General features: G+C 38.0%; 1 protein-coding gene across 1 annotated transcript; it reads right to left on the bottom strand.

The window, feature by feature from the left end:
• Nucleotides 1-409: 409 nt before the first annotated feature.
• LOC128509910 (chymotrypsin-like elastase family member 3B) lies at nucleotides 410-7,235 on the bottom strand. Its single transcript, XM_053481783.1, has 8 exons — nucleotides 7,092-7,235; nucleotides 6,712-6,800; nucleotides 5,775-5,872; nucleotides 3,848-3,976; nucleotides 1,917-2,053; nucleotides 1,291-1,433; nucleotides 761-913; nucleotides 410-521 (listed from the first exon to the last, which is right to left on the bottom strand). The coding sequence occupies exons 1-8, from the start codon at nucleotides 7,132-7,134 to the stop codon at nucleotides 504-506; spliced, it is 810 nt and encodes a 269-aa protein (XP_053337758.1). The 5' UTR covers nucleotides 7,135-7,235; the 3' UTR covers nucleotides 410-503.
• Nucleotides 7,236-13,937: the final 6,702 nt, after the last annotated feature.

Genomic DNA, 13,937 nt, shown 5'->3' with positions numbered 1-13,937 from the left:
TAACTAGAACATATACATTTGTAAATTGAATTACAGACATCACTGTTCACACACTCTGACCAAACATATTCGAGAACTTGACATATACAGTAAGCAGCCTTAAAAAATGTAAAAAGTATCTTAGTTTTTTAAAAGAATTTGAATTTCATCATTCTTTAAACACCAGTGTTTAATAAAAGGAAGATATCAGAGCAGTGTTCAACCTGACTCAAAAAAATCCTTTCATGCTGAGTCAAACCGTCTGGTCAAACCTCAACGATTTGCTTTAATCAAGAATATTGAATAAGACAGAAGATCAACACGCCTGAGAAGTGCACCACCATGTAGACGTGCCAGTGGTTAGCTGGCATGCCATGAAAGTTAACGTATAAAGCACACATGTGCTTTCAAATCAAGACTGACAGCCTAATGCAGAACCGAATAATGGGTTTATTAAGGGGTTAGTCCACACACCGAATGGGTTTGATATTCTCGCCAGTCATCTAGCAATCCTTGAGAGATTCTCAGTACTTAAGCATGACCTGAAAGACAGACGGGGAAAAACAAGCATGACAAAGGCACAGTGAGCTGATGTAATGTTTAACATTATTATTAATCATTGCATTGGATTTATTCTTAATTATTCAATATTATTATGCCATACTCTTAATTCAGAAGCGTACGCATGTTATTATCAGCAGATGGGCGGGTATTTTGTCGTGTGTGTGTGTGTGTGTGTGTGTGTGTGTGTGTGTGTGTGTGTGTGTGTGTTTTCGTTCACCTCATCCAGCCAGTCATTAAAGGCTGATGTGCGGGTGAACACTGTAGGTTTCTTCAGTTCGTTACAGTTGGTGGACGACACAAAACTGGTGACGCCCTGAACGTACCATCTTCCATCTTTTCCCCTACAGTTCAGAGGACCTCCAGAGTCTCCCTATGGAGAGAGAGAGAGAGAGAGAGAGAGAGAGAGAGAAACAATGAGAGAGGACAACAAAGAAAAATAATGAGATAAAGATATGTGTAAATGTAAAAAAAAGACATAAGACACATAACTAATATATAATACATATAATAAGTCATAAATAAATATTAGTAAATAATTTAAAAATATTTGAACCTGAACTCAGAATGTTAGCTAAATCTTTAGAATTATTAAGAAAAATATTCCATATTTAATCAGAATTTTTCAGTTGCTACAGTTCAGTCATGGGACAGAAAGACACACACTAAGTCTGTGCTTGTTGTATGGGAAGTTTGGAATGTGTGTGTGTGTGTGTGTGTGTGTGTGTGTGTGTGTGTTGGGACACTTACGGTGCAGCTAGAGCGAATGTCTCCTCCTGCACACAACATGGTGGTTTTCACGGTTTTGCCCCACCAGTCACTCTGACTACACACACTGTACTCCACCACCGGCAACATGGCCTGCTGCAGCCTATCAGGTATGGGGCCATGTGCTACAGTGGACACACACACACACACACACACACACACACACACACACAAACAAACATACACAAATTCAAACCTTGTACATGTTAACCAGTTAGAACACAGTTTCTAGCTCAACACCAAGGTAAGTACTGTACAAGAGCCGTTCAAGTCAAAGCGGGACTTTTGCAGAATAACAGAATAAGATATAAGAGTGAAAACTCCCTTTACTTCTCTGTATAATCCCCTGATACATTAATGCACTTATTCCTGTGTTTCGCTAATGCTTGGAAAACATCAAAGTAGAGATTTTTCTCAGTCAATTTGCCTGCTTCACTTCTGAAACACTGGCCTCCCAGGACTTCCTTTAATGGCCCAAACATGGAAATGGCTTGGGGCGAGGTCAGGATTGTGCAGGGGTCATAATCTTCTGGTATCCTGTTTTGCATGTTTATGTGTTTGTGTGTAAGTGCTCAGGTGTGTGTGTGTGTGTATGTGTGGAGGCTCACTGTAGAGGTCGCCCCAGCCAGAGATGAAGCAAGGTGTGTCGTGGGGTAGGATTTCTTCAGCAGGAGGAAGGCAGGCTGTCTGAACACTCGCAGTGAGAACAGGAGCTTTATCAAGCTTCAACAGAGCAATGTCATTACTGTAACAACACACACACACACACACACACACACACACATATATAAACACCTTTTATAGACATCACTTGACACTTCAGGTCAAATCATGCAACTTTTTTTATGAAAAGGATGTGAATATTTATGCAAATCAATATTTATGCATTAAGATTTTATTTGTATATTTTTTAATTTGTGACTATTTGTACAGAATTATGGGTGTTTTGTTTATTTTGCATCGATTCATGAATCTATGAATCTATGCAAAATCAATTGTGTCCATTTCATTTTGTGGTTGTTACACTACAAAGGCTGGAAATGGTTAAGGGGTATTTGTGCTTATGCAAGGCAATGTATCAAATTGTGTAATACAGTGCTTGTTTTTTTTTATTTTTTGCATATTTGTCATACACACTTAAATGATTCAGATCGTCTAACTAACTTTAATTTTGCACAAAGATAACCCAAGTAAATCCAAAATGCAGTTTTTAAATAATGATTTCATTCATTAAAGGAAAGAAACTGTTCAAACCTTTCTGGCTGTCTAAAAAAAGTTACTCTCTAAACATAATAACTGGTTTTGCCAGCATTGGCGACAACAACTGCAACCGAGCTTTTGCGATACCTGGCAATGAGTCTTTCACATCGCTGTAAAGGAATTTTTACCCACCCAAAATTAGTTTGATGATCTCAGTTATTGATAAAGTCTATATACTACTGTATATACGGTATGTGACAAATAAGTAATGTAAAAAAGTAAAAAATCAGGAAAGGGCAAATCCATTTTCAAGGCACTGTATAATGGCAGTACTCGTTAGTAATATATTACTAGAAGTAGATCTACACTGTAGGTCTAGAACAGTGGTTCCCAAACTGGGGGGATTCAAAAATTATGTCTTTTTTTGTGATTATAATACACACTTTTTAGTATTACAAGTAAATGCTATAAATAAATATTTTCTGATTTGTAAAGATATTACTGATTGAGTGTGAGTGTTTAAACTGAGTGTTTAAAAAATATAAATTCACGACTCAAATATATGTCGTCACTGTGCAGCGAATGGCTTACTAGTTATTGCTACAGCGCACAACTGCACGTGAAAACGGATGCTATAAATTTGGATAAATGGATAAGATTGTTATTCGCAAATCTAAAAATGTTGAGGAAATTGTGGACAGTTTGCCTGAGTCTTCGGAACCATGTATGGTACATCGACCAAGCATAAGAGCAAGACCGCGTCAGATCAAAATAGGAAACGTCGAAAATATTAGGAAGAATTCATACAGTAAAGTATGGATTTACTTGCTCTACTGTTAACAACGTAGTTTTCCCTTAATGTGTAATCTGTTCAGAAGTGCATGCTCATGAAAGTATGAAGCCCGGCAAAACACATGATCGCTCAACAAGCAAAAAAAACAAAAAAAACAACAAAAAAAAAACAGGTACACCCTTCCTATTAAAAAGTAAGCCATACCTTTTTGATGTATAGTAAATGTAGTCAAAATACTGTGAACAGCTTGTTATGTTTATTGCTTGTTTTTGATAGTGGGGGTCGCGAGATCTTGTCGATCTTCAATTAGGGGTCGCTGGCTTGAAAGTTTGAGAACCACTGGTCTAGAAGAACATCTACATCGGATCTACATCATTTTGGAGCTTGAAGTGATTTATAGAGTTCGGGCTTATAGATTTTGAATTGTTTTGACATGCTGATATTTTGTGAAGAAGACCTGGCAATCCTGCAACTACAGAAATGCCACTATTGTATGCACACACACACACACACAAAAGTAATGTATTCAGAATAGCTCTTGCTCACCCGCATCCCACACACTCGATGTTCCATTTCGGATGGACAACGATGCGGAGGATGTCTCTGACCTGCTCCGTGTCCTCCTGTATGCTGAGGTCATGCTTTCCCAGGTAAATGCGATAAACATCACCTGGGCTGTGTACAGACACACACACACACACACACACACGCAGATGGTGGTCATACTGTTCTGTATAGCATATTGAATAACCATAATCATTAATATTAAATTTCCCTTTAGAAACTGCTGTGTTCCGTCAGGTACTGGCCAACTCTGTGGTTTCTTTGTGGGGTCTGGCAACGATGCTGGAGCTGTAACTGGACCCAGTGTGGATGGAAGACGCTCTGTACCGGGTGGCTATTTCACTCAGACACACTCGAGTCGATGACCGTTTAACCACATTTACCAAAAAATAAAACCCTACTGGAACATGAAAGAAGTTCCTTTCAGCTACTAGTCCTATCACTTTCACATCACTTATTCATCCAAAGTCCTACTGTGAGCCGGAGTACTGTGCAAACATCCCAGTTCACTTAGAAACACTTATAAGTTTGTCAGTGTTGATTTTTAGATAAAAGTCTTAGGAAGCAGATCTCTAAGCTTAGATTAAATCTTCCTTACAATTGCTACGTAAGATGCCGTTTAAATCACATGAAGATGGAATATCAGCTTGTTGTAATGTGGCATGGTGGGTTAGTGGACAGCACTGTTGCCTCGCACCTGCTGGGTTGGGGGTTTGAAATCTCGCCTCAAGTCTGTGTTCATGTTCTCAGTGCTTGGTGGGTTTCCTCTGGGTCCTCTGGTTTTCTCCTACAGTCCAAAGACATGTACTGTAGGCTGACTGATGTTTCATTGTGTGTAATGTATGTGTGTGTGTGTGTCAGCAGGGTGTCCCCTGTCTTCAGCCCTGAGTTCGCTGGAATAGGCTAAAGCCCCCCTGAGACAAAAAAATGGATTGATGGATGAATAATAGGAAAATTATATAATTTCTCTTCTTGAAGAATTAGGCCTCTATTACATTATATTCTTATTGTCTGTTCATTAGTGTGACTACTTACACTAAGCTTACGTCACATAATCTAACCTGGTATTAAAAGTTCATATCTGAGCTTTTTTTTTAAATGCAAGTATGGTACAGTATAAATGCTGTACCTATGGCTGTAGGCAAATATTCCCATGTCAAGTCCTAAATCTAGGCTAGGGCTATCCATGATAAAGTCAAGACAAAGTTCTAAATATGATGAGGCCAAGTCTAAATGAAACTTAGACTTAAGTCAAGACAAAGACAAAGTATTATCAGATCTAAGGCTTTATTGGCCACATTCATGATACAATTATTTAGCTGTTTTCTCAAACAAGGAGTTATTTCTCGTCAAAATTTGTGCAAAAACAGACTAACATTACTTTGTACAAACTCACAGTCAACACCAATTCTAAATTTAGAATTCAAAAATTTAGAATCAAGAGCGCAACAAGTTCCAGTAAAAATGCTAACAACGCAAAGAAACGTCCAAGCCAGTACAGAACGAAGACAGGGTTAACCTCCAGGGAATTTGCTCTAACCTTTAACAAATCCTGAGAAAGTTTCTACACAGTATATATACGTATTATATGTTGTTGTTGGACTTTCGGCTGCTCCCGGCTAGGGGTCGCCACAGCGGAATACCCAGTCCGCACTACAACTTGGCACAGGTTTTATGCCGGATGCCCTTCCTGACGCAACCTTCCAATTTTATCCAGGCTTGGCATATATACATAAATAAAAAAGAAAAATTTCCATCGGGAATGAGTGAATACTTCTGTATTCCAGTGATTAGACGTCCTGCAAGGGACAGCTTTGAAACATGATTTTTTAAAATCAGAATTGATCATATATTATGACAAACTAGGACTTTGCTTAAGTTCTTGGGTCCTAAAGCGCTTTTTACTTACAAAATGCAGTGTCCAGCTGTCAAAACCCAGCGTGGAGCGATTAGCGTCCCACCACAGGTATGATACCAGCGGGTGCCATGTTTATACTGGAGTGAGATCTGTACACACACACACACACACACACACACACACAGAATAGGTATACATATTGTCACCAAGCCAAGACAGTGCAAAAAAAAATTAAAAATAACGAACAACCAACAACAACAATATATGGTTTAGGACACTTTTTAGGACACAGAATCCACTTTTTAGATATGATGAGTAAGTTAAAAGGCTATAGACGCTTAAAAGAATTAGACTGGAAGCTCTAGCGCTAAGCTAACAACCAATCACATACAGTGCATCCGGAAAGTATTTACAGCATATATTCACAACTTCCTCAAGTTCATGTTGTCATTATGGGGTGTTGTGTGTAAAATTCTGAGGAGAAAAAAATGAATTTAATCGATTTTAGAATAAGGCTGTGACATAACAAAATGTAGAAAAAGTGATGCACGCTGAATATTTTCCGGATGCTGTGTACATTAGAAATAACATAGTGGTCAAAACTACAGCATTTTTTTCTGACATCTGAAAAAAAAAAATTTACGTTGTCTTTTACACATAATGTATATGAAGCTACCTAGCTGTCTAGCTTTCATTGTTGTTCTGAGGTAAAAAGTGAATAATACCAGCGATGTCTTGTTATGTCTTGTTTTTAAAGTTGCACAGTAACACATACAGTTTCACAGGTTTTGCTTTTATGCCGTCTATAACAGAGACTTAGCATGTATGAGCTAGCTAACTCGTGTCAGAATCTGTATTTTTCTTTTTATCCTATTAAGTGACAGAAATGTCTGAGGGAATTTTTGCTAAATAATAATGATTAAGGAGAGAAACAGTGCAAATGTGATTGTTTTCCAAGATAAGCGATTAGCAAACGTTAGTGAAGTACCTGCCAGGGCCAGCTGTTAGGCCTAGCTTCCTCTCCGTTTACCACTCTGCCCGGGAGCGGCTCAATCTCAGGAGTGCCACATCCATAGGCTGAAGGAAAGACACACACACACACACACACACACACACACACACACACAAATCAGGGCAAAAAAGTCTCAAAATGCGCATGATAATGACACTAGTATGACCTAGTTTTGTACACAGGTGAAAGTAAATTAGCATAATGCGCTAAATATTCAAATCCTTTCCGTTTCACAGAGATAGCATACAGTATGTACCAATTTAATTCGCATAAAATTATCTAAAAATTGGGGATCAAGTTAAAAATCATTTTTTGGATTAGATCTACAGAACATCTTCAGCTGGTACTGGACTCACCACAAGCTGATAAGAGCACGAAGACCACCAGTCGTGTTATCATGGTATGTATTTGTGTCAGTGGTTACGCCTGGACTTGAGCTTATATATCTGCCGCTGACCTTCACGCATTAAAGGAATAGTTCATTTATACAATTCTACACAATTTCAGCCACTTATCCAATTCAGTCAGCCAAGATGATTGGTTTGTTTCTCGTTCTGCAACATTTTATACTAGAGGCTCCAAACGTATTGATTTAGCTAACATTTAAGAAAGGCTAAAGAATAGCTACTAGTTTTTTATGGTACAGTTACGTAGTCTATTCTTTTTGGTTTAACTGTTGCTTTAAGGCAGGTAGAGGGGAGTAGAAGGTTGGTTTATCAGTGCTGGTTATTGATACAAGCTGGGAAGTATCTCACGACACACACATGCGGACAGAGTGGTGTGAAACAAGAATATTCACATGGCATACAATTCCTATATCCAAAATCTAAAATGTGAAAAATATAAATTTCTATTCTGCTATTTATATTTTGCAAGTCACTATATGGGTTACATATTTTAATTATTGGCCTAGAAACAATGCAAGTTTGTATTGCCAAGCTAAAACATTAGTTAGCCAGCTTAGCCTAATGACTTAACAAGAGAAAATACAGAAACTAAGGTCTCATACTGTAAAACGTTTCCGGGACAACGGGACAAAGTGTTTCAGGAACCAAACGTTATATTAAGATAGATTATTTCTTTATCGAGAAGATGTCCCCATAGATTTATAAAAACTAAACAAAAAATATAAAAGTAGAGCAAAAGAGGTAAGTAAGTGGCCTTACTTAAACCTCTGAGTAAGAATGGTGTATGTATGAGATTTTAAAAGTAGCATGGTGTTGAATTTTGGTTACCTCTTAACTGTCAGGGTGTAAAATGAATGTACAGTAGATTTAAACTTGCACCATCACCAGCCAGTCAGAAACAAGATCCAACATAAACAGGAAACACTGATCAATTACTGATTGAGACTGATCGTTAAAACTTATTTTCAAATTTTAAACAATAAACCTTAATTATCCATTTGTTGTATTTGGACATTGTGCAGTTTTTCTGTTTATGGATTAACGTTTTCGCATGACCATTATAATATAGTACGGTATAGTTGTTATGATATAGTTATAACAACATTGAGATGACATTCACCATCTTAGCTCCCAAATGACTCTACTGTAATATGGTATTGTAGACCTTGTTGTTTTTGACCAGCATGCCCCCTAGTGGTCCAGTGTTTACCTCACAGTGCTCTTACTACAGTGACTGCAGTTTGAGTCCCGCTTAATTTATCGGTTTAGTATTGATATTGTTTTATAAACTTATATAAACTTATATTGTTTTATAAGTTTATATTGATATAAGTCATTTCTGCGACATTGTGCTATAGGGGCATTCTTTCAACATTATCCCATCATCATGTAGCCAACATGACATAACTTTCAAAAACAACCTAACACCAATGTTGTTATAACATCAATAACATCATTAACTTTATCCCAGAACAGAATTTCCGGCTGGTTTATTATGTGAGTGGGTGCACAACGTGACTAGAAATTAGAGAATAATGGTGAGGAGGAAAAATTGTGGAAGACAGATCGATAGAAACAGATGCAGACATGGAGCCTTTCCAGGATTGTATTATCAGTGCCACTGACACACTCACACAGGCGTGACTGCATAATAGCCTGGCTTAGCCTGACACTGGCTTTTACTCAAGACCAACAGCCCTGTAACAACTTTTTCTCTGTGTTAATAAATAACGCAGCGCCATCCTCCAGCCCTCACTGAATCTGGAGTACTTTTTGTCTACGCCTTTCTGTGCTTCAATCTCTTACCCATTCCAGCTCTCTTTTCTCCGACAGTTTTGTTCTCTCCAGGGGAGAATTACAGTTCTTTGAGAAACAAGAGCGCGCTCATAAATCCCGAGTTTAAAGAGGCACGGCGAATCGATGTTTGGCCAAACAGCTAAACGGCTCTGTTTGTTTTTTGGGCCTTATTCGGCCAATTCACCACGGCAGATATTTGGTGGGGCTGATTTACGCAGCAGACATGTGTGCCGTGTTTGCATAAGCGGCGTGGGATGCCGGGGCACCGCGGTACAAAGCTGATTCGCTCCGGGACATGCTGTCCCCGTTGTCCTGTACAAAACAGTTAATGTAAGGAATATGAAATCTCTCCCCAGGTGGACATAAAACACTTTAAGCAAGGACACCCATCTCTAAAGGATTACCTTACACAGGGAAGCATGCAGGAATGTCTGAGAATGAGCGCTTCAAGCGACTTTAAATGCAGGATGTATTTTTGATAGAGTACACAAATACACATTGCAAGGTCACATAAGAGTCATGTAATTTTATACACACATATATATATATATATATATATATATATATATATATATATATATATATATATATATATATATTGCTTTATTACACATGTACAGACAGCACTGATTCATGCATCAACACTATTACACTGAGCGGTTGAATTTTGGATTCTTGATGAATTCTATAGTAACAGCTGCTTTATTCACACAGTCATCCAGTGTCAGTACTTTTTTGCAGAACAAAGAAATGGGAAAGTCTTCAAGACAATAAGCTGAATTCTTAAGCATTTCCCAATGCTAAACAAAACTATAAATGCATACTAAACACAAGGAAGGCATTGCAAAGGGATTTAAACATTGTGTGTGTGTGTGTGTTTTTTTTTTTTACAGCTAAGGTGGCCCTAAGGAACATTTCCAGTGTAGCATTTCCCATGGAACGGGTCACCAAGCCGCAGTAGCCGCACCACTCCCAAACACACACACATACAAACATACAGTATATACAGTACTATATATATATATAAATCATGAGCGGTTCTGTAAGAGTAGCCAAGAGGATCTGCTGAGGTTCCCATACATGGCGGAAATCCTCTGAGGGAAAAACATACAAATTGAGGCTTTCATTTATAAATCATAAGTCAAACTCTGGAAGAGGACACAAGCTTATTTAAGTTGATTGGAGTATTTACTTCCTGCATGTGAAGCCCTCACTTCCTGTAAGCAAACCCTCTACTTTATGTCACTTTCTTAGTCTTGACAGAAACTGTTAATAGCTGAGAGTAAGGAAGAAAAAACCCTGCTTAGGGTACATCTCTCTCCACTTTAATATTTCAGTTAAATTACAGGTAATTATTTAGCGCGGGGTGAGGGGGAAAAAAATGTACGCAATGATCGACCAAAAGTGGAGTTGGACAGCACGTAGAAACATGATTCATAAATTCCACACCACAATCACAAAGATATTTCAAGTGGGCAAATTGTCCACATGGATCTCACGTATTATTATTACCTTAGGATCATTTCCCAGAAACAAACATATGGATAAATCATAAATGTCTGGATGACATCAATAATCATTAATGCTTTATATGTTTGATATTAAAGATACTTGAGGGATAGAGTGATAGTGAAATATGGCTATATAAATCTTTTTCCTATAATATTACCATCTAGCAACACATAATTAAACAGCTACTACTTGGTTTACTCAAGTTTGAGAAATGATGGATTGTAATTGGTCCAAACCTTCGTACCTAAAGTAATACTACTACTTAGAAGCAGCTGGAATTCCTTTAGAGAAATTCTGAAATTATACAGTATATAAAAGAAAAAACATGGATTTATATTACTACATATGGGTTATACACAACATAACATGGGTTTATAAATATTACGTATTAAGGGTGGACATGCATTAAAAACGGTGCTAATAATAATTTTTCTGCTCTAGATGATTTAGCATGGACTAGACGTAACGATTTGCAATTATCCACTTAATCAGTTTCACATCTTCAAATTTTTTGTCGTACTGTTTCTTGTTACTTTTTTACACCTCTATAGCGTAACGATCTATAATCCCACTATCCGGTGTCACCCAGAAGAGTTCCCTTTTGAGTCTGGTTTCTCTCATGTCTTGTTTTTCCTCATGTCTTGTCGGGGAGTTTTCCTTTCCCTCTGTCACCTTTGGTTTGTTCATTAGCAATCGAAATATAAACTCCATCTGGATTTCTGAACAGCTGCTTTGCAGCAATGTCTATTGTTATACTGTACATTCTATCCAAAATAAAACTTAACTGAAAAATTGATCAAATGAATTGACTGCAATTGAGTTCTTTTACTCCAGCTTCTCTTTCTGTCTTAACCTATAATGCGTGTATTTTTCTGCGCCAAGTATAAAGCGTTTCTTTTTAGAAAATTACGCATCCAATTACAATCCAGAAGTCGACTTCTGGCAGCGAATGAAAAACAGCAGGATGGACATTTTGATATCGGAAGTCAGCGTGTGTATACGTCTCATTTCAGACAACTGAAAATTACATGCTCTTGGCCTTGGATCACACTGCTGACTCCTAGCCATCTTCTCCACCTATCCAGGCTAATGAGAGCTAAAGGGGGGAAACCAAGCCTGATCCCCCAGGATTGGCAAACTGATGCTAGGCCAAGCTTCATCCCGCTCCCCTTCCCCTTAAAAACGCCATTTGCTGGCTGTGCATGGAACATATTACACATAATCACAGCCCCAGATGTTGGCTGCATCCATCAATATGTGTGGCTGATGGAGCCTGTAATGCCTAGACAACGGTTTGCCAGTAACAATATGACAGAGGTGTTTAAAAGGGGGAATTCGGAAATGTGTGGGGGCAGTCACGCTAAACAAAGTGAACTTTTAATAAGTATAGACAGAAGTTTGTTTTAAAGCAACTGGGATCATTTGTTGTCCGGCTACAACAGAGAATAAATGTTTTCACATTTCAAATGCACATAAAAGTACAACTCTGTGTTCTTTTTTATTGGACAACTGCCATTTATGATTTCAGGACTCCAAAGTATATAGGCCAAATTGTCCAGGAAAAAACTGTTTAATGCAAATGATTGGCAGTGATCCCTTTGAGAATTCTGATTCTGATTTATTCATCCATTTCCTCACCAATTCTATTATTACCTCTTTTCCTCTCTTATCTCACTTAAGCTTAAAAATCCATCATGACGTTCAAATAAAACAATGCAATATATGGTCTTTTTAAAAATGATTTGTTAAACCTTTTTTTTATTTTAATACAACACTCTGGGATGTTACTCAAAATGTAATTTCCATAACAGTCCTTGGCCTGTTTTTCCATCCACCCTTCTGTCCATCCACCCTCTTTCACTCATTTTTTATACCACTTATCCTATGCAGGGTCACACGAGGCCTGAAGCCTGTCCCAGAGGACTCGGCACACAAGCACACTCATATACTACAGGAGGATTTGGAAAAGCAGGAATCAACCACTTAAGACAGAAGGCCACAGTGAGAACAACTAAGCCAAAGTGTAGCTTTTCCATCCATCCATCCATCCATTAATTTATCATTCCCTTTATCTTGCCATCAAAACTTAAAAAGACCATCAAAAGTATACAGTATATATATTTAAAATAAGTCCTTTGCATGATCATCCACCCATCCATCTTCTTTCCTATTAATAAACATTATGGTTCTTAACATTATCATCCATCAATTTGACTAACCCTATCAAAGTTTAAAAACTCAATCAGAAATGGCAAAAGCAGCTTTAAACAAACCCGTTCTTCAATACACCCATCCACTCACCCACTTTCCTGTTTTTAACATGGCTTTTCCTTTAAACTTCAATAAAGTATTAAAGACACTATCAGGAGTTGCTACAACTGGTCTGATTGGCAATTTGTTTACGATATCATAATTGTAATAAACAGTTGTTCTTTGACATGGACTTCACTTCTGAATATAAAACAAAGATTAAACTGTATTCACATGACACCAACCCAGCTCGAGCTAAGCGGATTAGTTTAGGCCAGTTCAAAGTTCACGCAGGACACACCTGGAGATCCGAATGTACCACTGCTAAAACAAATAGCGGCATGATCACTTCATCAAGCTCAGCAATCTTTCCATCCTTGGCAGTAATAAGAGCTGAATGTGTTTTGCTATCATATGTCCTGCTCTGATTGGCGCCCAGCGGTGAGGTCATTGGCAGTGATCCCTTTGAGAAAATGAACTTGGATGGACGGAGAGCAGGAGAAACAAAAACTCACATGGCGCTGTCTGTCACGGGGCTTTGAGTCCAGGAAATGGCAAAGAAAAAACACAGGAGAAGGAAAGAAAGAGGAATTCATAACAGGCCCATCATCTCCTCCAGTGATAATTGGCCGTGCTACATGCAGGCAATTTCAATCCAAATAAACATGGCGTCCCTTGAGCTTTACCACAGAGAACTTCACCTTCAGGAATTAACCTCACAGAGCTCTCACTGTCCCTCTCACACATGCACACACAGCATAAACTGCCTAGCCAAAAAAGTCAAATTATTTGGCCTGCATCAGGCAAAGAAAACAACTATGGAGGTTTAAACTGACTGGAATTGGGTTAAAAATGGTAAAAGACACAAAAAAGCCTGGAGGACAATGCTGAACCATCAACTTCACAGACGAAATTTGGTTGGAAAAAATATATAAATGGAGATCACTTAAACACTTGGAGAAGTTGCAGCATAAACAAATCAACAGTAGAAACTATGCTTCATAATGAAAGTAAAAGGGGTGCTGGCAGCCATAATGTTGTAAACTAAACCCCCCTATGTAACTATGTAATAAGAACTCACAGGACTGGGATTAAACACTTGTTACTGAGGCTAACTAGAAATCAATGTTTTAAATTAGTTGATTATATTAAATTAAAATTATAGACCTTGGAGCAATGGAAAAAGGTCTAGATTGGACCTATTCCAGAGTGATGTGTCTATCAAGGTAAGAAGGA

This window comes from Clarias gariepinus, chromosome 22, assembly GCF_024256425.1.
Source record: "Clarias gariepinus isolate MV-2021 ecotype Netherlands chromosome 22, CGAR_prim_01v2, whole genome shotgun sequence".
In the NCBI taxonomy this organism is placed as follows: domain Eukaryota; kingdom Metazoa; phylum Chordata; class Actinopteri; order Siluriformes; family Clariidae; genus Clarias; species Clarias gariepinus.
This window is presented reverse-complemented; position numbering and strand designations above follow the sequence as displayed.